This window comes from Podarcis erhardii, assembly GCF_964252035.2.
Source record: "Podarcis erhardii genome assembly, chromosome: 12".
NCBI lineage: Eukaryota > Metazoa > Chordata > Lepidosauria > Squamata > Lacertidae > Podarcis > Podarcis erhardii.
In genome coordinates this window covers 1,879,490-1,902,388 of record NC_138513.1, presented here as the reverse complement: position 1 = coordinate 1,902,388, position 22,899 = coordinate 1,879,490, and the positions used below count along the sequence as shown (strand labels likewise).

At 43.4% G+C, this 22,899-nt stretch overlaps 1 protein-coding gene across 1 annotated transcript in view; it reads right to left on the bottom strand.

The window, feature by feature from the left end:
- SMARCC1 (SWI/SNF related BAF chromatin remodeling complex subunit C1) overlaps positions 1 to 22,899 on the bottom strand; it is a gene marked incomplete at its 5' end in the record, with an annotated part of 77,145 nt that overhangs the window by 45,778 nt on the left and 8,468 nt on the right. The window contains 8 exons of the mRNA XM_081881762.1: positions 7,787 to 7,846; positions 9,818 to 9,931; positions 10,607 to 10,760; positions 12,201 to 12,314; positions 15,417 to 15,488; positions 19,294 to 19,415; positions 19,687 to 19,724; positions 21,705 to 21,764. Of these exons, the coding sequence (XP_081737888.1) occupies positions 7,787 to 7,846; positions 9,818 to 9,931; positions 10,607 to 10,760; positions 12,201 to 12,314; positions 15,417 to 15,488; positions 19,294 to 19,415; positions 19,687 to 19,724; positions 21,705 to 21,764 (734 nt within the window). The remainder of the gene's footprint in view (positions 1 to 7,786; positions 7,847 to 9,817; positions 9,932 to 10,606; positions 10,761 to 12,200; positions 12,315 to 15,416; positions 15,489 to 19,293; positions 19,416 to 19,686; positions 19,725 to 21,704; positions 21,765 to 22,899) is intronic.

The following is a 22,899-nucleotide window of genomic DNA, read 5'->3' as shown; positions in this document are numbered from 1 at the left end:
AAAATTTATATGAAAGCAGCTGCTGACAATTTGATTACCTGAGCTTTCCTACATCAGCCATCATGTCAACTGTTCTACAAAATCCAATCACCTTGCTCATTCCACATGAAAACAGCCAGACTTGTACTGCTATCACAAGACGCAGTTCAAGTTCCAGGGACTAGAAGTCCATAATAAAGACACCCCAGATTCGCAACAGGAACAAATAAGGCATATATCTGTGTGCTGTATGTTACTGGCATGAGTTCCTGTGAGATTTATTTGCTGCATTTGGAATTTGGTGTTCTCTTCTGGAAAGGCCGGGGCAGGGAATGCTTTTATAACATGTGGTAGCAAAATGTACACTTAGTCAGCAGCTGCAGCCAATCAGAATTTCTTCACTAATACACCCGCAGGATACAAACGTTAGAGAGCATGTTTGTTGCCATTATGTTTTACACCTACACTACACAATGTGTGAAGCAGCTCTAAGAAGGAAGAAATGTGTGAATGGAGCTAAAAAACAACTGACACTGTAAATGCAAAGAGTCAGGGACTAGGAGAAGAAGCTGGGAAAGAACTGGCTTCTGCGCCAAATCACATTTTCTATTTTAACAACTACAGATACAACATGTTCTTGGGTTTAGTCAGTAACCAGGAGAGCCTGAAAGGCAAAGGATGCTGGAGAGGTCACAAACTGAGTAGGGGGCTTCCAAGAACCTGCTCCACCTGGATTCCACTCTGTGCTGCACTAATTCTATTTTTTTTTTAATATAATAATTTTTATTCAGTTTTTAAAACACATAATTAAAAAACAAACACATCACAAAATACAAACAAACATAAACAAATCAAACATAAATAAATTCATAATCTTATTTTCTTGTAACTTCTTTCAATCGACTTCCCCTTACCTCCCTTTCGCTGCATCCTTATTTTAAAATTTTTTAGCAACCCTTTAGTCAATTTATCCATTTAGTTCCCTTCATTAAATTCCCATAAATTTGTTAAATTCAGCTGTAGTTCTCTGCTTCTTACCCCTTGACATCTTAACACTCCTCAATTTTACAACAGTTTTTAAGATATATTTTAAATTTCTTCCAGTCTTCTTCCACTGCCTCTTTCCCCTGGTCACGAATTCTGCCGGTCATCTCTGCCAGTCCCATAAAGTCTGCCATTCTTCAAGAGTAGGTAGTTCTTGCATCTTCCAATACTTTGCCAGAAGAATTCTTGCTGCAGTAGTAGCATACATAAAGAAAGTCCTATCCTTCCTTGGCACCAATTGGCCAACCATGCCCAGGAGAAAAGCCTCTGGTTTCTTAGTAAATGTCCATTTAAGGACTTTCTTAATTTCATTATAAATCATTTCCCAGAATGCTTTCACCCTCGGGCAGGTCCACCATAGGTGATAAAAGGTACCTTCATTCTCATTACATTTCCAACATTTATTATTGGGCAAATGGTAAATTTTTGCAAGCTTGACTGGGGTCATATACCACCTGTAGATCATTTTCATTATATTTTCTTTTAAGGCATTACATGCCGTAAACTTAACACCAGTGGTCCACAACTGTTCCCAGTCAGCAAACATAATGTCATGACCGATATCCTGTGCCCATTTAATCATAGCTGATTTCACCGTTTCCTCCTGTGTATTCCATTTAAGCAGCAAATTATACATTCTTGACAGATTCTTAGTATTGGGTTCTAACAGTTCCGTTTCTAACTTTGACCTCTCCTTCTGAAATCCTATTTTCCTGTCCTCTTTAAATGTCTCATTTATCTGATAGTAATGCAGCCAATCTCGAACTTTGGACTTTAGTTTTTCGTAACTCTGAAGCTTTACCCTTTCACCTTCATATTCTAAGATTTCACAATATTTTGGCCATTTAGAATCCATATTAAGTTTTTTCACCCCCTTGGCTTCCATTGGTGACAACCACCTGGGAGTTTTAGTTTCCAGTAGATCTTTGTATCTGCTCCAAACATTATATAATGCTTTTCTAACAGTATGATTTTTAAAACCTTTGTACACCATTGCCTTGTTATACCATAAGTATGCATGCCAACCAAAACAATTATCATATCCTTCCAAATCTAAGATGTCTGTGTTCTCAAGAAGTAGCCAGTCTTTCAGCCAGCAAAAAGCTGCTGCTTCGTAGTATAATCTTAAGTCCGGCAGGGCAAATCCCCCTCTATCCTTTGCATCAGTTAAAATCTTAAACTTAATTCTGGGCTTTTTGCCCTGCCAGACAAATTTTGATATATCTTTCTGCCACCTCTTGAAACAATCCATCTTGTCCAGAATTTGTAGGTTCTGAAACAAAAAAAGCATTCTAGGCAATACATTCATCTTAATAGTAGCAATTTGACCTAACAAGGACAATTTCAACCTTGACCAAGGACAATTTCAACCTTGACCATGTGCTGCACTAATTCTAACCGGGCACATAAATGTTTTCCCCCATGGCAACCTTGATTTCCGCTTGTTTCAGCTGTCTTACTGCTTAGAAGAAAGCCAATAACGTTTCCTTTCGTGTTCTGTGGAATTTAACATGTATGTAACACAACTTCATTTATCTGCCTGCTGAGATCTGACAGTGATTAACCTGCAGGGAGGGGGAAAACCGACTCCGCGCCAAAGAGATACAGGGCCGGCAGGCAAGGGACAACTTGGATATTTATTTTTTTGAAGCTTGTGACATATGCACTTCCTCAAAGGCACTCTAAGAATTTATAAAGGACGTGCTTCATCTATTGGAGGTTGAAACATAAACTGATATCCGCTTCGCTGCTTTATCTGGATGTTAAAAAGTGTGAGAGGAAAAAAGCAGTTGTGTCTAGAGAGCTAAATTATAGTACAGACGCTGGGCTCTCTACCTGTCAAAAATGAATTAACAAGATGGTCCTCCTATGAATTAGCTGCTCTGAAGCTTTCTTGCAGTCTTGCATAGCAACAGTTCAGTTTTACCCAAGCGCCACTGATATCATTGTCACCTCCTTTCAAATATGGAAGTATAAGATCAACTGACACCTCTGGGCTGCAAATAAACCACATTACTGTATCTTTCTGGAAATCGCTGTTCTGGGCTATTCGCACTATTAACGGCAATGAAAGTGTAAAGATATGCTGCCGCTGCAAATAACCTTATCAACACGACTGATTTACACAATCAGACACCGTAAGGTGCATTAAATGACATTATTTTATACACTGCATCCCAGTGTTGATAAGCAATGCAGTGTCAAACTCATCATCCTGAAGTAACACAGATGTTTTCATGTAAAATGGACCTCTGTATGGAAGCAGAATTCTGTTATGCTGCCCCATCCAATGAAGAAGAAGAAGAAGAAGATGACGAAGAAGAAGAGGAGGAAGAGGAGGAGGAGGAGGAGGAGGAGGAGGAGTTTAGATTTGATATCCTGCTTTATCACTACCCAAAGAAGTCTCAAAACGGCTAACATTCTCCTTTTCCTTCCCCACAACAAACACTCTGTGAGGTGGGTGGGGCTGAGAGACTTCAGAGAAGTGTGACTAGCCCAAGGTGACCCAGCAGCTGCAGGTGGAGGAGCGGGGAATCGAACCCGGTTCACCAGATTACAAGTCTACCGCTCTTAACCACTAGACCACACTGACAGTGTTCCTGCTACGTATTCAAGAAATCAGGGAGAGACAGTGAGTGCACCATTTTTATAAGAAAGAACCTGCCTCCCCCTTTTGCTAGTACTCTAACATCCATACTGCTACTAAAGGGGAAGCTTTACCTAGCTACCTTACCATGAGGGAACAGGCGGCATGTGGAGACGGCAATGAGCCGGATGGTGACTGTTTAGTTGCTCAGGTGGTTGTGTGTTCCCTCCCTACCCCACTCAGGTTCAAGTTATGCCACTAAACTCCTCTTCAGGAAAGGGTGGGGTGGTTTCCTAAGCAAGAGGAGAAAGTCTATCCTGGCTGCTTTCCTGAAACCGAAGGAGATTTGCTTGGCCTGCCAGAGCTATTGCAATCCCAACGTGGGCTCGGCAGAGAAAGACCAGACCTGACCGCTCTTGCCGATTAGACAACTTGATTTACTCAAGTAAGCACAAGGCATGCTTTGCCGCCAAGCAGGAAGCTGCCTGCGCCGTCAGAAACCAGCGGCTACCATTTCCCTCTCGTCTGGCAAGAGGGCTTCTGGCTTGCTCAGACACCAAAGTCAGCCAGCACTTCCACGTTTATATTAAGCCACGACATATGCGAGCACAGATCTTGAAAGCCTCCGTGTTGGAGCAACACAGGGGGAAATTAGGCCTGCTCAGAGAAACAGCACAGCTGGTGTTTACTACAAAATCAGTGCTGAACAATGAAAAATCTGCAAGGGTCGTAATACTGCACACTTGGCCTAGAAGAACTTGCGCCCCACATGAAGGGGTTTTTCTAAAAGAGTTTCATCAGTGAGTACCAGCACCGAAGTCTGAAGAGGGTCCAGAACAAGACAATGATGTCAGGCAGGATGCATGTGTGAACTCTTGCCGGGGGTGGGTGTTGCAAACATGCAATGCGAGCCCCCACCCCGCAACAGCCAATAAACACACCTAACAGACTAGAACATCACATGACTAGAGCAACCCCTTGCAAGAGCTTGCAGCTCAGCCCTGCCTCTTTGGTCCGAGCAACACTCAGCTCACCACGGCTCGCTGCCCAGTATTTCCTGCCTCACTTTTTATCCGTGCCTCATCCTGTGCCTTTTTACTTAATGCCAGTTGACCTAGCAGTAGCCCAGTCTGACGCTTCTCCACAAATGCTTGGGGAATACAAGTCAGATACATGCTTTTTCTTTCTCTGCTTTGCTCCCCCAAACTCAAAATGCTATTGAGCTCTGCTTTTCAAAAAGCGAGACAAAAGCACAGCACGGCTACAATTAACGTCAACAGGGGAAAGCGGGTGATATGGAGAAAATATCGACTGGAAATACCATCGAGACCTCCCAAGCAAAGTATCAAGCCACTCTTATTTTCAGACTAGGGCAGGCAGTGTGCAAGGTTTTGTTGCTGTTGTTGTTCCAATGATGGAGTGGACGGCCTGGGCAGGAACAGAATACTATGGTTCAGTTCACCATTGACAGAAAACCATGGCTTCCTGCTATGTGAATGAACCACGTTGAACTTTGAGCTTCTGCCCCCACTCCCCTCTTTCATCTCCAGGAGTAAGAAGCTTCTGCTTCTATAAGAACAACAAACATAAGAAGAGCCTGTTGGCTCAGGCAAATGGCCCATCTAGGCCACCATCAGTTTCTCACAGTGGCCACCTAGATCAGTGCTTCCCAACCTTGGGTCTCCAGCTGTTTTTGGACTACTACTCCCATCATCACTAGCTGGCAAGACCAGTGGTCAGGGGTGATGGGAATTGTAGTCCAAAAACAGCTGGAAACCAAAGGTTGGGAAACACTGACCTAGATGACCGTGGGAAACCCGGAGGCAGGCCCCAAGTGTGGCGATCACACAGGGTCCCCGGACGTTTCACCGTCTATTGATCCCTGCGCCACTACTTTACTTCTCGCTGCCACCACCCAGGCCATACCTGGGACAATACTGAGTCCAGTCAGGGTTAAACTGGAACATAAACTTTTGTTTATTTATTGCAGTTTAACAAGTGTGTGGTTTCATAAACAGTATCAGACAATTACATTCATGGGGTGCCTATCCAGACCTATAACTTCCGCTACCTGCTCTCACTCACTAAACCACCTCTCAGATATTTACTTGTCTGCCTAGCCCCTAACTGTTCCTGACTCAGCCTATTTCGCTACACTAACTCAACCTACCCACAAACTCTATCCCAATTCACTCCCACTCCAACCAACCACCCAAACTCCTCCTTTTTGCCCCTCCCAGAGCTGGTTTTATAGTCCCACTGACTCCACCCCCCTGGGACCTGACTGGGTAACCTGTTTAACTATTTCACCTCCAGCACTCTCTTCTCATATGTTCACCTCACACCAAGCAGGACACATTCTTGTCTCCTGTGAAACAGAAGCATTGCTGTCTCCAACTGTAGAGGCATTAAAGCTAGGAGCCATCAGCAGCTCTCTCCTGCACAAATTTTTCTAATCCTCTTTTATAAAAATTATGTTTATAATACATTTATCTTGACATCCAAACTTGGGAAACCCATGCTTTGTTTAAATTAAGGTGAGAACAAATCAGGATCAAAACATAGGGAACTGTGGTTAGTTTAAACTCTGAAGCAGAAACCTCTAATTTCCCCTGACATGTGGAAGATTTGGGGGGTTGGGGCAAGTGAACACAAAAGCCCAAGCAGGCTCATTCATGTAGAGGGAAACAATGACTGCCTGTTGTGCCTGAGGATCAATAGAGGATGGCCTTTTCCTACTGGAGGCTGCCTGGACCATTTGCTCATCAGAGGCTCTCCTCCAGGTCCTCCCATCACCTAAAGCGAGGTGGTGGATGCCTAGGAAGAATAATTTTTCCATCGTGGTGCCTTGCATTAGTAACACCTACCCCAGAGCAGCTCACCTGATGCCATTTTTGAAGCCTCTTCAGCACAAGGAAGAGGGTCTTTTTCAGCTGCCTAGCCGCTGCAGCATATTTTAGAGCATGTTTTATTTCCGTTTTTATAGCTCTGCTGGATTTTATGAGTGCTACCCTCTTGCACTTTTAACGTTTTATATAGAGATTTCATTACAGTTTCTTCATATAAACTGTACATCACTCAGCAGCCTTTGCAATGAAGAACTGCCGAAAGATAATATTAAACAAATTCCAATATCTATGTAAGCAGCTTTGAGACACAACCTAAGGCTCTGTACAGCAAGATTACAAAGGCCTCATCGCATCTGGAAACCAAGCCTTATGAGGAATGGTTTAGGGAGGGAGGAATGGTTTAGGGAGGTGGGTATGTATAAGCCTGGAGAAGGGGAGACTGAGAGGAGATACGATAGCTACCTTCAAATATCTAAAGGGCTGTCACATGGATGATGGAGCAAGCTTGTTTTCTACTGCTCCAGAGGGTAGGACTCAAACCAATCAATTCAAGTTACAAAAAGGGAGATTCCAACTAAATATCAGAAGAGCTTTCAGGTGGTAAAGCTGTTCGACAGTGGAACAGACTCCCTCTGAAGGTGGCAGATTCTCCTTCATGGAAGGTTTTTAAGCCATCTGTCATGGGTGCCTTGGCAGGGGGGTTAGACTAATGACCCTGGGGTCCTTTCCAAATCTACAATTCTGTTTTTATATGATTCTTGCATCGACTCCTTTCAGGTTCATCCACAGCTTAGCAACAAAACACCATCGACAATTCTATAGCCATACAGCTGACAACCAAGGTCTCATGTTTTACTTATTGCTTATTATTATACTATTATTATTTTTTATTAAATTTATGTACCACCCTTCATCAACAGATCTCAGGGCAGTTTGGAATAAAATACAAGATAAAACACAATAATTAAACCAAAACCACAAAACAATACCCCCCCCCTTCCCACAGGCACACGTAAAAGTCTGTAGGATATTAATCAGCCAAATGCTTGGTTGAAGAGGAACGTTTTTGCCTGGCGCCTAAAAATACATAATGAAGGTGCCAGGCGAACCTCCCTGGGGGAGAGCATTTCACACATGGGGAGCCACTGCAGAAAAGCCTCTGCTCTCTACTCAACAGCCTTGTTCCATACAAGAAGTCACCCAGAAACATATTAACTCAATGTAAGTCAGAAACTAGGTACCACTTCAAATGTCACTCAGCAGCCTCCTTTTCTCTGCATCCCCACCATCACAATTCCCCAATTTCCCCCCACTCAAAATTTCTTACCTCAAGTAGCAGCAGGGTCTCTTGTTCTGTCCATTCTCGTCCAGCGCTAGCGCTTTTGCTCTGTATGAAGGAGGAGGGAAACAGTTCACACATGTACCCAGTGCACAGGTGAGTATGGCTAGTATTGTCAAGAGGTGGGATTGGCAATTTGTTCCATCACAGATGTGTTACTTGTTGGAAGGGGCCTCCCTAAACACACACAAGCCCTAGTGGCACATGCCATGTCAAAGGAGAACCTGATAAACTCTTGCAAGTTGCATCATCTGCATCATCATCATTTCATTATTTGTATGGCGCCCATCAGCCACTCTGGGCAGCTTCTATCTATCTATCTATCTATCTATCTATCTATCTATCTATCTATCTACACACACACACACAAACATCAAACTTTGAAAACTTCCCTATATAGGGCTGCCTTCAGATATCTTCTAAAAGTCAAATAGTTGTTTATCTGTTTGACATCTGAGGGGAGGGCGTTCCACAGGGCAGGCGCCACTACCGAGAAAGATGACTGCTGCTCCTTGGGGCAGCCTGACTCAGCAGTTGAGGCAAGAATCCCCGAAGCAATCAACACTCGCTCAGTAGGAAATCTGATCAGAATAGAGGGTTAACTATTTCTAAGGTTACGGATCTGTGTAATGGAAGAAGTGCGGCATGAAGGCACTTTCCCTTTAAGACAATGTTCGAACAAGTGAGGGAAAGTGGAAGAGCTCTCCTTTTAGCAACAGCCTACAAAGGAGAATAGTCCTGTGGGGGGGGGGGAGGGAGTGGAAGGATTGCAGAGCAGGAAAGAAGGCAAAATGCCCTCATACAACACCCTGCACTGATGCTAGGATATGGCTGCTAATTCAAATACCAAGAGTAGATTAGCCTACTATCATCCCAATTCTCTGCAACTAAGAGATAACAGGAATGCACAACCTGCGTCAAATTTTAATAAATACAACATGCCAGCAAAGACTGTGTTCAAGTGACTGAGACAAGCTCAGCTAAATAAATGTGCCCCAGTACAGGGGAAGGCTAACATGCCTTGTCCCAACATCTGCTTGTTTCCCTCTTCCCAAATATGGCAATCAAAAGCAATGCTTAGAATGCCCATTAAATCTCCCAGAATTCTCTACAGGTGCTCATAAATATTTAGCATTTTAGGAAAATATCACCCCAGGCTTAAAATTAGCGTCAATTCTTGTTGTTAAAAAAGCCAGAAAAAGGATCAATAAGGTGTGTGTGTGTGAGAGAGAGAGAGAGAGAGAAACAGCTGTTCTGAACCAAACATACAGCATTTATAAAGATTTGACTGTGTAGAAGTTCTGTGCATGGTACACAAACATCACAGGGGCACAAGTCTGAATATTTAATGACAGCCATGTATTTCTGTTGAGCTATCATAAGCAGAGGGCAACAAGGAAATTCCTGCATTGAAAGAACACCCCTGCAGGACCAGGCAAAGGCCCATCTAGCCAGGCACCTCCTTCTCAGTGGCCGGTCAGATGCCCTAATGAGGATCCCTCAAGGAGGACTCAAGTGAAACAGCATTGTTCTGCAGCTGCTGGAATTCAGAGGCATACTGCCTCCAATACTGGTCCAAGTTGGTGGTCATTACTACATCTTTTGGTAGCAAATTCCATAGTTGGAACATGTGCTCTGTGAACGTCTGACTAGAATCTCCCAACACCGAGGTGTCTCCAGGAACCCCGTAAGTAGCAGATGAGTGCAAGAGCCCATGAATGACCCCCAGGAACCGGCATTCAGAGGCATGCTGCCTTACATAGCCTTGACTACTAAGTCGCTGATAGGCTGCCCAAGAAACAGAAAACGTAATCTCTGCAAGTTCTTAATGTCTGACACTGTATTGTTTTTAATATTCGGTTGGAAGCTGCCCAGAGTGGCTGGGGAAACCCAGCCAGATGGGCAGGGTATAAATAACAAATTATTATTATTATTATTATTATTATTATTATTATTATTATTAAACACAAGGGGGGCAGGCAGGGGTCTGGAAAGGAAAGAGAATATCTAGTGCCTTGCCTTTGCCAATGTTTTCTTCGAGTATATGTCTGTACGAAGCCCAAAGTTCTGCAGGTCAGTAGGTTTATCCTTGTTTTTCTCGGGGAAATTCAACATCTGCTGAGCAGCTGGGATCTGGGTAAAGAAATGTAAAAAGGATGAGAGCAGGAGGGAGGATATGAAAGCATCAGAACAGTCATATTAATCAGCCTATGTTACTGGGGAAGTGCAAGTGGAATGCTGAAATTGTGCTTTTTATAGTAGATACTACTACTACCACTACCACCGCTACTTAAGAGTGCTCAAGAGGAGAATTTCTCACAATCTGTCAGATTAAGAAAAACAGCTATAGTATCCCTTCTATGACCTATTTGCAGCTCCAGGACCACATGGCAACCGTGAATCTCTGCTAGTGTCTGCAAATAGTTTTTTGTTGTTTTGTTTTAAAGGGACAACTCTCTAAGGCGCTAAAAATCAGGAGTGAAACAGAATTATATAAAAGTTCTTAGCATTTGCCCCTCGGCATCTGGATGGTAGCAACTATTTTGGAAAGCTGTTTGCTTGCTACGCGTTTGGGCCCCTCTTAATGACATTGTGACCAAATTTCAAGTTCCCCAAGTGCAACAGGTTTTCCTCTATGTTTGGATACCACTGGCCACCATTTTGAACAAGGTGGCGGACTGAACCTTCCAAAACTGCACTGTTTTTTTGGGTCGCTTAGAATTCCCGAGTAACACCAGGAAGGAGGCAGCTGGCCTTGCTACAATTCGTAGGGGGCAAAGGCGTTCCAAGATGGCAATGGATCTTTACCTGAGGTGTCCGAAGGTGAAGAGGCATGAGTCCCGAGGGAGTGTCGGCAAGCACATTGAAGTGTGGGGTGGGAGGAGGCCCCATGGCCATGGGTCGGCTCTCTGGATCCACTTGGTAATTAATAAGCCCCCACTGTTCCAAAAAGGCATGTACCCTAGGAGGTGACATTAAAAGAGCAAAAGACTGAATGAAGGAAAAGTTATCACAATGGGAAAGGCAGTGGGTCAGAAAGAGGGAACATTTCAGAATAGAAGGACTTATGTAACTTCAAGACCAGTAACTGGGGAGCTAGCCCTGAAACATCTTACAATAGCTCCACATCCATCTGTTCCTTTTGCTCTTGTTCAGCTCATTGCAAGTTGGGCTTGGGCAGAACTTCCCAGAATGCTGCATGCATGTGTGTACACACACACACACACACACACACACACACCTCTGCCCCCTCCATGCCACACAAAGCCCATTACTTGATGCAGCTGTCTCATCTTGCCTCAGGCCAGGCTCCCCATCTGCTGAAGGGTGAGAAAAACCCTCTTCACTTGCCTTTAGGCAAATTACGAAGCGGTTATTGTGCCAGGCAATTGGTTTGAATTGAATTTTTACTCTCGCTCTTTCGACTGGCTTACCAAACACTGGATTTTTTTGTGGCTTTGCGCTTTATTACGTTGGTCTGGTTATATGCTCTTTTGGCATTGTTTAAATTCTGATTTTGATTTTATAAGCATTTAAAATTAAAATAACCGAGGAAAGCAAAATTACTGAATGAGCATTTGATAGGGTAAATCTGGCATTTCATAAAATGCAACCCTTCTGCAGGCTAATAATAGTAATAATGTGTAGTCACTGGATTCTGAGATGGCAGACAGGAGGTTGTGGAAAGAGTATCAGAAAACACAGCACATATTGAGGAAGTTCTTTCCCAAATGCTTGACTGACACCAATAAGTACTCAGAACTGACATCATGGCCGGGAATGAGTGGCTTGATCACATCATGTGATCTCTACACCTTTCCAACCAGTCTCTATTGAATCTATATTAGGCTATCAGGGTTTTTTTAACCTAGACCACAGAGATGGGGATGGTGCCTGGAGCACCTTGTAAAAAAGAAAGAAAAGGGCAGCATAGGATATAAGCAAGAATAGCTTCTTCCTTCCATTTCCTACACTGCCTTAGAAACACTCTGCGCATGGATACTGCGCAGCCCTGTTCAAGGAAGTTTTTAATCTGTGATATTTTAGTGTATTTTTGGTTTTTATGGAAGCCGCCCAGAGTGGCTGGGGAAACCCAGCCAGATGGGCGGGGTACAAATAATAAATAATAATAATAATAATAATAATAATAATAATAATTATTATTATTATTATTATACTCTCCAGGTCAGCTGACAGAAAAAGCACCAGGCAAGAAAATGCATGGCTGTATTTGGGCATAGAGTACATGTTCTTCGTCTTTCAAGCATTAATGTGCTCATCCCTCAATATTTCCCCAGCCCTGAAGTTTTGAGCAATGGGATTTTTAGCTTGAAAGGGATGATTAAAAACAACAACACTTTGCTGAGTTTATGATCCTGTTCCATCTGCAGCCAAGACTTACCGCATTACTGCACAAACATCTCCAGTCAAGTTCCTTCTGCAGGCAGTGCTAGTCAAGTACTCTTGAGGGTTCAAGCGATACGTATCAATCATGAAATTGCGGTAAGCCAAATATCTGGAAAGAAATCCACAGACGTAATATGGATAGACCTCCCCAATGTGAGTCACTTGAGAATGTTATAGTCTCCTTAACAGAGAAGGCTATTACGATGCTGAATTACTCGCCCTTCACCCTAAGGTCCCAGGGCAGGTTATGACGCAATACAAAAAACAATTTAAAGCAGCTTACAGTCACAAAGATAAGGTGGTCCCTAAAAATATGGACCTCAAGTGTCGAAAGCCAGGGTGAACAGATGCCTCTGTGGGGATGGAGTTCCATAACTTAGGGGCCACCATAGAGAAGGCCCTCCCAGGCTGCTGCCAACCCTCCTGACCCCCGAACTTCTGAGGGTGAAGAAACTACTACAGGGAAGGAGGCGGTTTTTCAGGTAATATTGACAATTTAACTATGTGGTTGATCATTAACAACCTGTCTGAGGACAGGTCTATAGAGAAGCAAAATACCTTCAATCTCAGTTTCTGAATTGAACAGACACACTGACCTATTTCAAACAAAAACCAGTTCCTGTTATGCTTTGACTAGGGACCGAAGCAAAAAAAAAGGAAAATGAGGGCTTCAATGTGCAGCTTTTGTGCCGTGTCTCATCTACTTGGGTGTCCTCGGTTTACTAATAGGACACATACCTTTAGTTACAACCCAGGCGTCAGAAGAAGTTTTGAGTTTCAGTTCAGTGGAGCCTTACAGAGGGGCACCAAGGAGGGCGCCTCTGGGGCAGGAAGGTGCCGGCTATTCCAAGGCAACTTCCCTTATGCAGTAAGCCTGAGAGGCTTTCACACATGGAAGAGCAGCTGAGGAAGACCAACTGGGACATCAGCCTGCTTCCTTCCGCACTCTTCCCTGGTGAACCGGGTGGGGGGTGGAGGCGAGAACAAAAAGCAGAAAAGAAAAGAAAAATTGGAGAGAGAGAACAGCAAACATTAAGAAGAGGGATACAGGATAGAAACTACGGAGCTCAGGAGGCAGAAAGCAGGAAAATATTATCCAACAGCTATTTTCATTATGTAAGGGAAATACATTTTCTCTTTATCTTGTTGGCCCACTTAATGATTCATCTTCTAAACACTTCATTTTCGCACAGAAAAAATAAACTAATGCAAAGTAGAGCCCAGGTGAGCTGTGTCTCTTTAGTACTTTCCTTGGTGCCTCCATCCCTTAAAAAGTGCAGGTTAAAACTACACTCTTGGATGTAAGCCAGATGCCTGGCAGCAAAACCTCTCAGCACTGGCTCCCGGGGAGACAGGCCTCTTTCTCCTGCATTACCGGATTTAAACAGCATCTCAGAACCTACAGCCTCCGGCAAAATATCTTTTATTTGGAGCTCCAACCTCCCCGCCCGGAGGCCCAGGCCAGGCACAAGAACCCAAAGCCATCCAGCTATTGTGTGTGTGTTGTTGTTGTTTTTTTTTGGGGGGGGGGAAGGAATCAGGCTTTGGAAGTGAACCCTTTTTTATTTTATTTTATTTTTTAATTTTATTGATTAAATGTTTACATATCTAAACAAACTTGCTATCTCTTTACATATGAAGAAAAAGAAAATTATGTTGAGAATAAAAAATTTCTCCCAGTCTTCCTCCATCTTCTCTTCTCCCAGATCACGGATTCTGCCGGTCATCTCGGCCAGTTGCATATAGTCCATCAGCTGCATCTGCCACTCTTCCAGTGTGGGTAGATCTTGAGTTTTCCAGTTTTTTGCAATGAGAATCCTTGCTGCCGTTGTTGCATACATAAAAAATGTTCGATCCTTCTTTAACACCTTCTGGCCGACAATACCCAGAAGGAAGGCCTCTGGTTTCTTTGTGAAGACTGGGAGAAATTTAAGATGTATTTACAAAGAAATTTAAGATGTATTTACAAAAACATTGTAATTTGGTTGAATGTTAAGAAGGATGCTAGATTATAAAAAACTGGCCACCACTAAACTAGATTTAAATTTGATGATAAGTGAGACTAAAGAAAATATAAAAATTTTTTGGAAGAAGTGCTAGATTATATTTGAATGAGTGGACATGAGATTGTAAACAAGTTGATAATTTGTTTGGAAAAAAATGTTAACGATGTAAATGGGAGCGGGAGACGTGAGGGAGTCCAAAGAAGTGATGAAATTGTTGCAAAAGAAGTAAGATTGTTTATTATGTGTGTATTTATATTTAAAAACCTTAATAAATATTTATTAAAAAAAAAAAGAGAATAAAAAATTTCTAAAGGAACAAAAAAGAGGAAAAGGGAAAAAAATAAAGAAATAACAAAGATACGAAGTATAAAAAAAATCAAGAGAGGAAAAGAAAAGACAACATCATTTACACAATAAAAGTGTTTGGAAGTGAACCCTTGGGAGCACAGAAGCATTGAGGAAGGCTGCTTGGTGCACAATAAGGGATGTCCACAGCTCTGTTACACAGGACAGAAGAGGAGACAGTTTGCAGGTATAATTAAAAAAAACCCCGTAATGATCATCCAAAGTGGAGGACAGGGGCAGATGCCCCCTCCCCAACTCGTGTCAAGGAAAAGAAGCCTCATGGCTCCTGCTTCTATCAAAATTCCAAACCTCAGGAGTAGATTTTGATGGTGGGAGAAGGGGCAGGAGAGCACAAAAGAGGAAGCTCTCTTCTGCTCATGGGGGGTCTGTTGGACCAGCAGAGCTGCAGCACTGGATACGGCCCAAAACACGTAGAATTTCAGCATGGCATGAAATCCTTATGAAACTGACACAAACTCCGCGTTTCTCCAAACCCGTCTTTCCAACACCAACTTTGTAGTTACTTCCATGTCCTTACATTATGCTGGATGCAGACTGCACTCAGCCCTCAAAAAACTTACTTGCCTCTGAGTGAGTTGCTTCTAAAGACAGTGTCTGCAGCACACGGAAAGATCAAAGATGGATTCCTTGTGCTGTCTCAGACAGGCATGCATGCAGGAAAAGCAGCTTATGGCGTCAGGGAACTGCCTAGCTAAAGAGCATGTCAAAAGCCCCATTGCAAGAGGTCAGAAATTGTTACATCTGCACCTGGCTATAATGGCCCTGGGAATAACCGTTGTACCTGTTATAAGCAAAGAGGGGGACACAATACATGCTTACATTGTTCTGTTTTTACTTACATTTCTGGGGTCTTAGATTTGTTTTTCCCATTGAAGAATTCTGGAAGAGCACGGCGCTCGATTACATGAATACTGTGTCAGGAGGAAAAGTGGAATGTGGTCACTGTAGAACATGCCCAGATTCACTCAGCACTCTGATCACACACTATGAACTAAGCAGCCACGGATAACTGCATGACATCTATCCAAGACAAGCACCTTTTCTATAAATATATCTTTATAAGTTGTTTAAACTTAAGTCTCCAGATCACTAATACCAAAGGAGGAGGGAATAACATTCTGAATCTATATTTGCAGGAAAATAAGTTTGGAACGAAGTGTAGTATTGGTCACAACTGCAGGAACCCATAGCTTTCAGATTTGCTATTACAGCATTACTATCGACTTCAATATGTTACAGTCTTAGAATTGTAGGACAGTCACAATGTCCAAAGTAAAGAGAAGTGCTTGCTTTACACATTATGCGGTGTAGCAAACAGGCATGTCAAAGCTAAGAAATAAAGAAAACAAGAGTTTCTTTAAAAAACAACAACAACCAAAACACACCAACTCAACATATATGGATCTTGAGGTTTCAGCTCTGCTCCCAATTCCTTTACTATACAGAGCACTCTTCTGCTTTATCTGCAACACACCACAATGTGCAGTGTTCTGGATATAATCCCTTTACCATCAATTGAATTATGAAATGGATTTTCTATTTGAGAGAACGATCGAAAGGCTAGTTCATTTATTGAAAGATTAGGTCGAAAATAATTGGGTAATGTGAATTTTCTTCCACAAATTGCTTTAATAGCCTCCAAGAGAGACTGCCATTAACAGAAGTTCCTGACTTGAAGGTCTTCAAATGCATTTACTTTAATTGTCCTCAACTGCCCCCTCTCCCATAATAGAGCTGCATATATAGAAGGCGTTTCTCGGGATTTAGGCCGGAGCTGAGTGTTAGGACTTTCTCCCCCAAGAGTGCTTGGCCACTGACTTTTAACACACAGGAACAGAAAAGCAGGCCCTGCTGGATCAGACCGGCATCCAGTTTCCCACGGTGGCAAACCACATTCTCAGGGGAAGCCCAACAGCAGGACATGAAGGTAACAGACCTAAGCATCATTTACTGATGCTGGTGCTGTGTTAATTTTATTTATGGTACCCAGGTTTTTATTACAAACGTTTCTGTCACATGTTTAAATTGATATAGTGCATTGGAGGCTTTAGGAGGAAAATTGACTCAAAATTTGCTTTGAGTTAAAGAAAAACCCTTCTTCTCTAGCACTAAAAGCTGTATATGGAAATGGTTAATTGAATTAGCAGGACAGGACAAATGGCAAAGGATACCTACACATCCTATCGTGCCTGACTTGGTTGAAACACAAGATTTAACGTTTGAAAGATTCACCACGGAAATGAAGGGAAACAGGCGGACATGGATGTAAAAATACCTCCTCCTTTTTGGCAACCAAATGACGCAAGTCTCAGAACGGCAATTATACCAGGCCAATTTGCATTCCGTTTAGAGGGTAGTGTCTAGCCTAGTTACAAGTGCTTGGGCATGCTTTGGATACGAAAACACTTTCCCCAGACAGCCATTAGACAAGCTGCGTCCACATACGTCAGAGCAAGGCACTTCAGGGCCGGAAGAATCAGACATGACTTTATTCATATCTACAACTGCATGAGGAAGACGGGTCCCATAGCAGCAAGGAAGAAAAAAAAATGCGGAACATTTGGGGGGGGGGTATCCAGTGTGCTGCTCAGTTTTCTTTAAAGGAATTGGGAATAGTTTGGTTCTTTTTACGTGTAAAAGCTGCCTTGAGGAGTACAAATAAATAAAAATATAATTATAATAATAATCACTTCAATGGGCAGTGAAGGTCTAACTCTGACATTCAAAAAGCCTACATGTGTACAAAATTAAGTGCAGTCTAAGATAAGCCATAATGCAGAAGATTTAGCGTTTTATCGAACGCTACCTGAGTGGTGTTTAACTTACACAACGGGACTTTCATTTCCTTTCCTTTCCCCAAGCCCCTCCCTCCTCAGATCGGCTCTGAGGGTCAACAATCTTCTGGAGCAGATTTTGAGGGTGTGTAGGGGGGCTGCTGGTGGTGCTGTGGGATAAACCACAGAGCCTAGGACTTGCTGATCAGAAGGTCGGTGGTTTGAATCCCCGCGACGGGGTGAGCTCCCGTTACTCAGTCCCAGCTCCTGCCAACCTAGCAGTTCGAAAGCACGTCAAAGTGCAAGTAGATAAATAGGTACCACTCTAGCGGGAAGGTAAATGGCGTTTCCGTGCGCTGCTCTGGTTCGCCAGAAGCGGCTTAGTCATGCTGGCCACACGACCTGGAAGCTGTACGCCGGCTCCCTCAGCCAATAAAGCGAGATGAGCGCCGCAACCCCAGAGTCGGTCACAACTGGACCTAATGGTCAGGGGTCCCTTTACCTAGGGGGACTGCAGGGGAGTGGGGTCGGGGGAGTGTGATAGGAATTTTATGGTCTTAGATATATGGCAATGTTCATAACCACACGTACATAGATCAGCATAGGAAAGCAAACCTGGAAACATTTTGATTCCTAAACTGAGCAAATGTTTCTCTGCATGGTCAAAATGGAAACGCCTCCCCATTCATTGTCTCTTCCTTCACAAATCCTGTCTTAATCTGTGTTTGAATAAAGGTGTGAGCCTGTGACCTGGCCCAGGAAATAAGTATTTTACCACTACAAAAGAATGGCCAGGCTCCCCAGGAAATCCAATCAAGTAACCTGCCAGACAGGAGATAAACAAGGACAAGAGAAAAACAACATTTAAATTTCTGTGATATAGGTGGGATGTATCTGAGGGGTGGTCTTAGGTTACACCCCTTCTGTGATGAATGCATAATGTTTCTGGGGGTGGTCTTGATCTACAGGGTGGCAATTTCAAAAGTCTTTATAAGGCCTTGCACGCCATTGTTCTGGGTCCTCCTCCTCTCCTGCGTGTGAGGGGAGTATCCTGTTGCAACAGATCAATAAAGATCAAGCTTACTAGCTGCTTTGCTTCTCAATATTCTCTGGTTGGCCTCTGTTATTTTCTCCTACCAATAGGGAACCTATGTAAGGACTCTATATGGGCTCTTGGATACCCCATAAGGGAAAAGGGCATATTTTTATTTACAACAGGAGGAAGTTCCATTGTATGAGCAGCACAGCAGCGATGGATAAAACTCTCAGGTTCCAGGGCCTGAGACCTATTACATACTCAGCAGCGATTTGGATTTATCCACTGTTTTGGCTGAGAAAGTGACCTCAACGCAAACATTTAGGAGATGCTGCCTTCATTTAGGGAGGAGGGAAGAAGCGGATGGGTGCACCTCATTCTTTATTCCTGCACTTCAGAATCCATTCAAAGGGAACAGTAACAGCTCATCTTGCAACCCAAGCACAACATCTATCCAACCTGGTTTGAACATCTGCAGCGCCGAGCTCTACAAAGAGGTTTGTTTCACTTATTTAACAGCCCTTCCAGGCAGGAAGCTGCTAACAGCCAGTCTACAGGCTTAAACTGGTCATGGCCCACCATGCTGAGGCAGAAGGCAAGGTTAGTTTTAACTGGCCATACGATTCCTGGGTTACACCTGGGCCAAGTTATCTAGCAGCCAGAACGGTTTACAACAAATGGTGCATAGAGGCCAGTTTAGCTGAGATAGTTACAAAATGAAAATATGTGATGTAGAGTGGAAAGGAAGGTTAATGTCAAAGGTTGCAACTTTCAGATTGAGGTAGTTTTTACTGCTGTGTAATACATCACAGGAACATGAGAGCAGGCTAACATGAAAGTGGCTGTCACACATAGCAGACTCTGGACCTGTGACTATTCCCTGGCTCCCTGCACCCTAGAACGTACCAGTTATAGTCAAACCAGGATGCATAGCTGGGGATAATGATGTGATTTGTCTGTTCTGTGACATTGTCTTCTCCGGTATCTATCGAGCGGCTCTGGTCACCTTTGTTGGGATCTTCGTCTTCCTGCAGGAGGAAAGATATAGAGTTGTTTGGGAGGTCAGCTATTGGCTGTGCAGAGCACAAAAAAAGGTCAAAAGGCCATAGTGATGTCGGGGGGCAGCGGTGGGAAACGTTTCCTGGCCACAAGGCCAAATCTTGAAACTTCTCAACTGCTGGAGGGCCCAATTTGGCAGGCGGGCAGGGTTACCCACCTGACATCACAGTGACATCAGGTAAAGCGGCACTTTAGTTCATTTTCACTCATTCTTCTCTAAACAAAGAGCTAGCAGTTTACCTTTCCTCCCGTAGCGACCGTCTCCTCATCATGCTCATCTGCAAAATAAATGAGCAGAGAGAAATAAACACAACGGCACAACTAAGGAGCCTTTACACCTCGTGCCTTCCAGATGTTTTGGACTACAACTCCCATCAGCCCCAGCACCCCACAGCCACGTTGGCTAAGGCTGCTGGGAGTTGTAGTCCGATAACCCTTGGGGGGCGCCTGGTCAAGGAAGGCTGCTTTACCATCATTGCGCCTCAACGGGGCAAGAACTGCAGCAAGAACAAGAGCAGAAAAATATGCACAAGCCATTGCTGGAGAAGTCATGTGACTTGGCAAACATTGAGCCTGTCACAGAAGAAAGAAAAGGAGCACGGGTGTATTCCATAAGGGCCAGTAAATGGGCACTCACTTAAGCAGCAGCCTTGTATTATTATTATTATTATTATCTAAAGGAGCGTCTCCACCCCCATCGTTCTGCCCGGGCACTGAGGTCCAGCTCCGAGGGCCTTCTGGCGGTTCCCTCCCTGCGAGAAGCCAAGTTACAGGGAACCAGGCAGAGGGCCTTCTCGGTGGTGGCGCCCGCCCTGTGGAACGCCCTCCCACCATAATGTCAAAGAGAACAACAACTACCTGACTTTTAGAAGACATCTGAAGGCAGCCCTGTTTAGGGAAGCTTTTAATGTTTGATGTATTACTGTATTTTAATATTTTGTTGGAAGCCGCCCAGAGTGGCTGGGGAAGCCCAACCAGATGGGCGGGGTATAAATATTTTTTTCCAATTATTATTATTCTCCTGCATTTATTTATATCCCACCTTTTTCCCGGACCGGGAAAGGGACCTGTGGCACGGGACGCAGGGGGCCAACTCACCACCATCATGCCTGTTCCTGCTTTAGCTGGGAGTGGCCCTTCACCTGCCCATTGTAAGGCTCAGTGGCCCTGTGGGGAAGAGAGGAGGGATGCCCAGGGGAGTGTCTGCTGGGACCATCACTGGGCACCTGTTTTTCCACCTGCCTTGCTCCATTCCCCTGATCTTAATAAGATAAAGATGTTGCTTAAGTATCCTTGATTTCCCTTAACGTTTTTGTTGTGAATACCTTTTTGGTAGAAACATGGATGTGCCTTGTTTTAAAACACTGTTGGAATATATTGAATTGGTATCATTTGTATTTGTATTTTTGTATTTCTATGTATCTGTTTTTTCCTGCGAACCACCTTGGGAGCCCTCTTGGTTGGAAAGCATAATATAAATAATCATTGACGTAAAAAAGCAAGTCAGACGCTATTGAACTCCTGGCCTATAAAGCCCTACTTGGCCTTGATCCACTGTGTCTCACTCCATGAGACCATCTGCCCATTAAGACCAGTATGAGAGGCCCCTACTTGGGGTTCCTTCCCATCTAAAGGTAAGACAAGCTGGGAAGCAATAAAAGTTTTTTGCCAGTTACAGCCACAAATCTATCACTACCCTGCTTGGAAAAGCATGCTTCCACCTGCAGATATTTAGGGGAAATAATCTAAGACCTTATTTTATTTTTAACCCACAAAATTACAAACATTTTTGGGACTCACACGGTTTCAAATGCATTTAACAAATAGCCAGTTTCATTCGTGAGTCTGTGATTTGTAACTGTCAGAAAAATTGTGAAGGTTCAGTTAACACTAGTGGCATTGTCTTGAAGAAATGTGAGCTTCCCTGAACATTGTTTTAGTAGGGCAGGATATAAAAAGACTTGCCATGGCACTGTCAGCTATTTTAGTGAAGAATCACCCTTCCCCTACCTACAGAGATAATTTTAAATGCCTGGGGCAGTTTTAAAAATAATAATCGTCTGGCAGCCTTTTGGAGGCTTCTCCCCTCTGCATCCTCCTTTAGGATGAGAGCTCTCCAGAGAGTAAGAATAAGCCTCTACAGAAAATTGCTCTTACACACGCCCCTGGAACGGGCTGAGTTACAAAGCAAATATAGATGCCAGCCTCAAAGAAGAGGGGAAAATCCATCATTTAAAAAAACCAACCAAAGAACTTACCAAGGTCTGCTACTGTTCCTCCTTTCACAGGAGTGTTTTCACTATCTTTCTTTGGATTTACTGCAAAAATTAAACAAGATTGAGAATTTCAGGCTGTGCCTTCTCTGCAGTAACACTGCATGGGTTGTTACATTATGCAAAGGTAGCCTAGCCACCTTTTCACTCTCCCCACCATCAATCATATGGTTATGAACCACATTTCCTCATTATCTGGCTTTGCACACAATGAGCCCCCATCCCAAGCTAACAGGCTTCCTTTGTATTTGCTGGTGAATTACACTTGATAAATAAAGAACTCAGTGTTCGGCTGGGCAAGGTTAGGATGAAAGGTAATGAGCAGTTCATTAGGATCATCCAGTTATGTTTCTGGTTCTCATAAAAAAACCTCATGAGCAAAGACTAGGACTGGCTGCATGTAAGTTGAGGCAGATGACCAAGGCCTCCTGATCAAAGCCCAGCTGACTGACTTGCTACTCTACAAACAGCAATTTTGAAGGACGCTGTCCTACTACCTTAACACTTGATGGAAGAACCATCAAGCCTTTCTATTCAGACTTGCTATAAGTAGTTATTTTGAAAAGCAGGTTCTTGCCTGGAACATCAAGTCCCTCTTACAGTTGAGTCTTATTTTAACAGGTTTTTAAGACAGAGACCACTGAAAATCTTTGCCCAATAAAAAGAACCAAAAGAAGGGGCCCGTTGCTGGACCTGGCCAAAGAACCATCTAGTTCAGCATTGTGTTCTCACAACGGCCAAGCAGATCATCGCAAGCAGGAGCTGAGAGCAACAGCACTCTCTCCACCTCTGATTCCCAAAGAATCAGAGTTACTTATTTCATAGAAGCTGGAAGTTACTTATTTTATAAAACTGATACACTGCTTGATTATTAGAAAAACTCATGAATCGGTTTACTAAAGAGATAAAGCAATACAACTATCTATAAGAATTATTATTATTAATAATTACTTTCAAAAAGTTAAAATAACAACTAAAAACAGATTAAAATCTGCATAAACATAATCCACCATGATGAGTAGCCAGTGATAATTATCCACCCTGAGACTGTGTAGGACTTCCAAGACACAACTGGGGGAAAGACCTTTGCTTCAACGATAGACCTTCCTTGTTTTGTGGCTTGAGACTGAAGTGCCCACGCAATGGGGAGTTAAGTAAGCTGCACTGTAGACATCAGCAC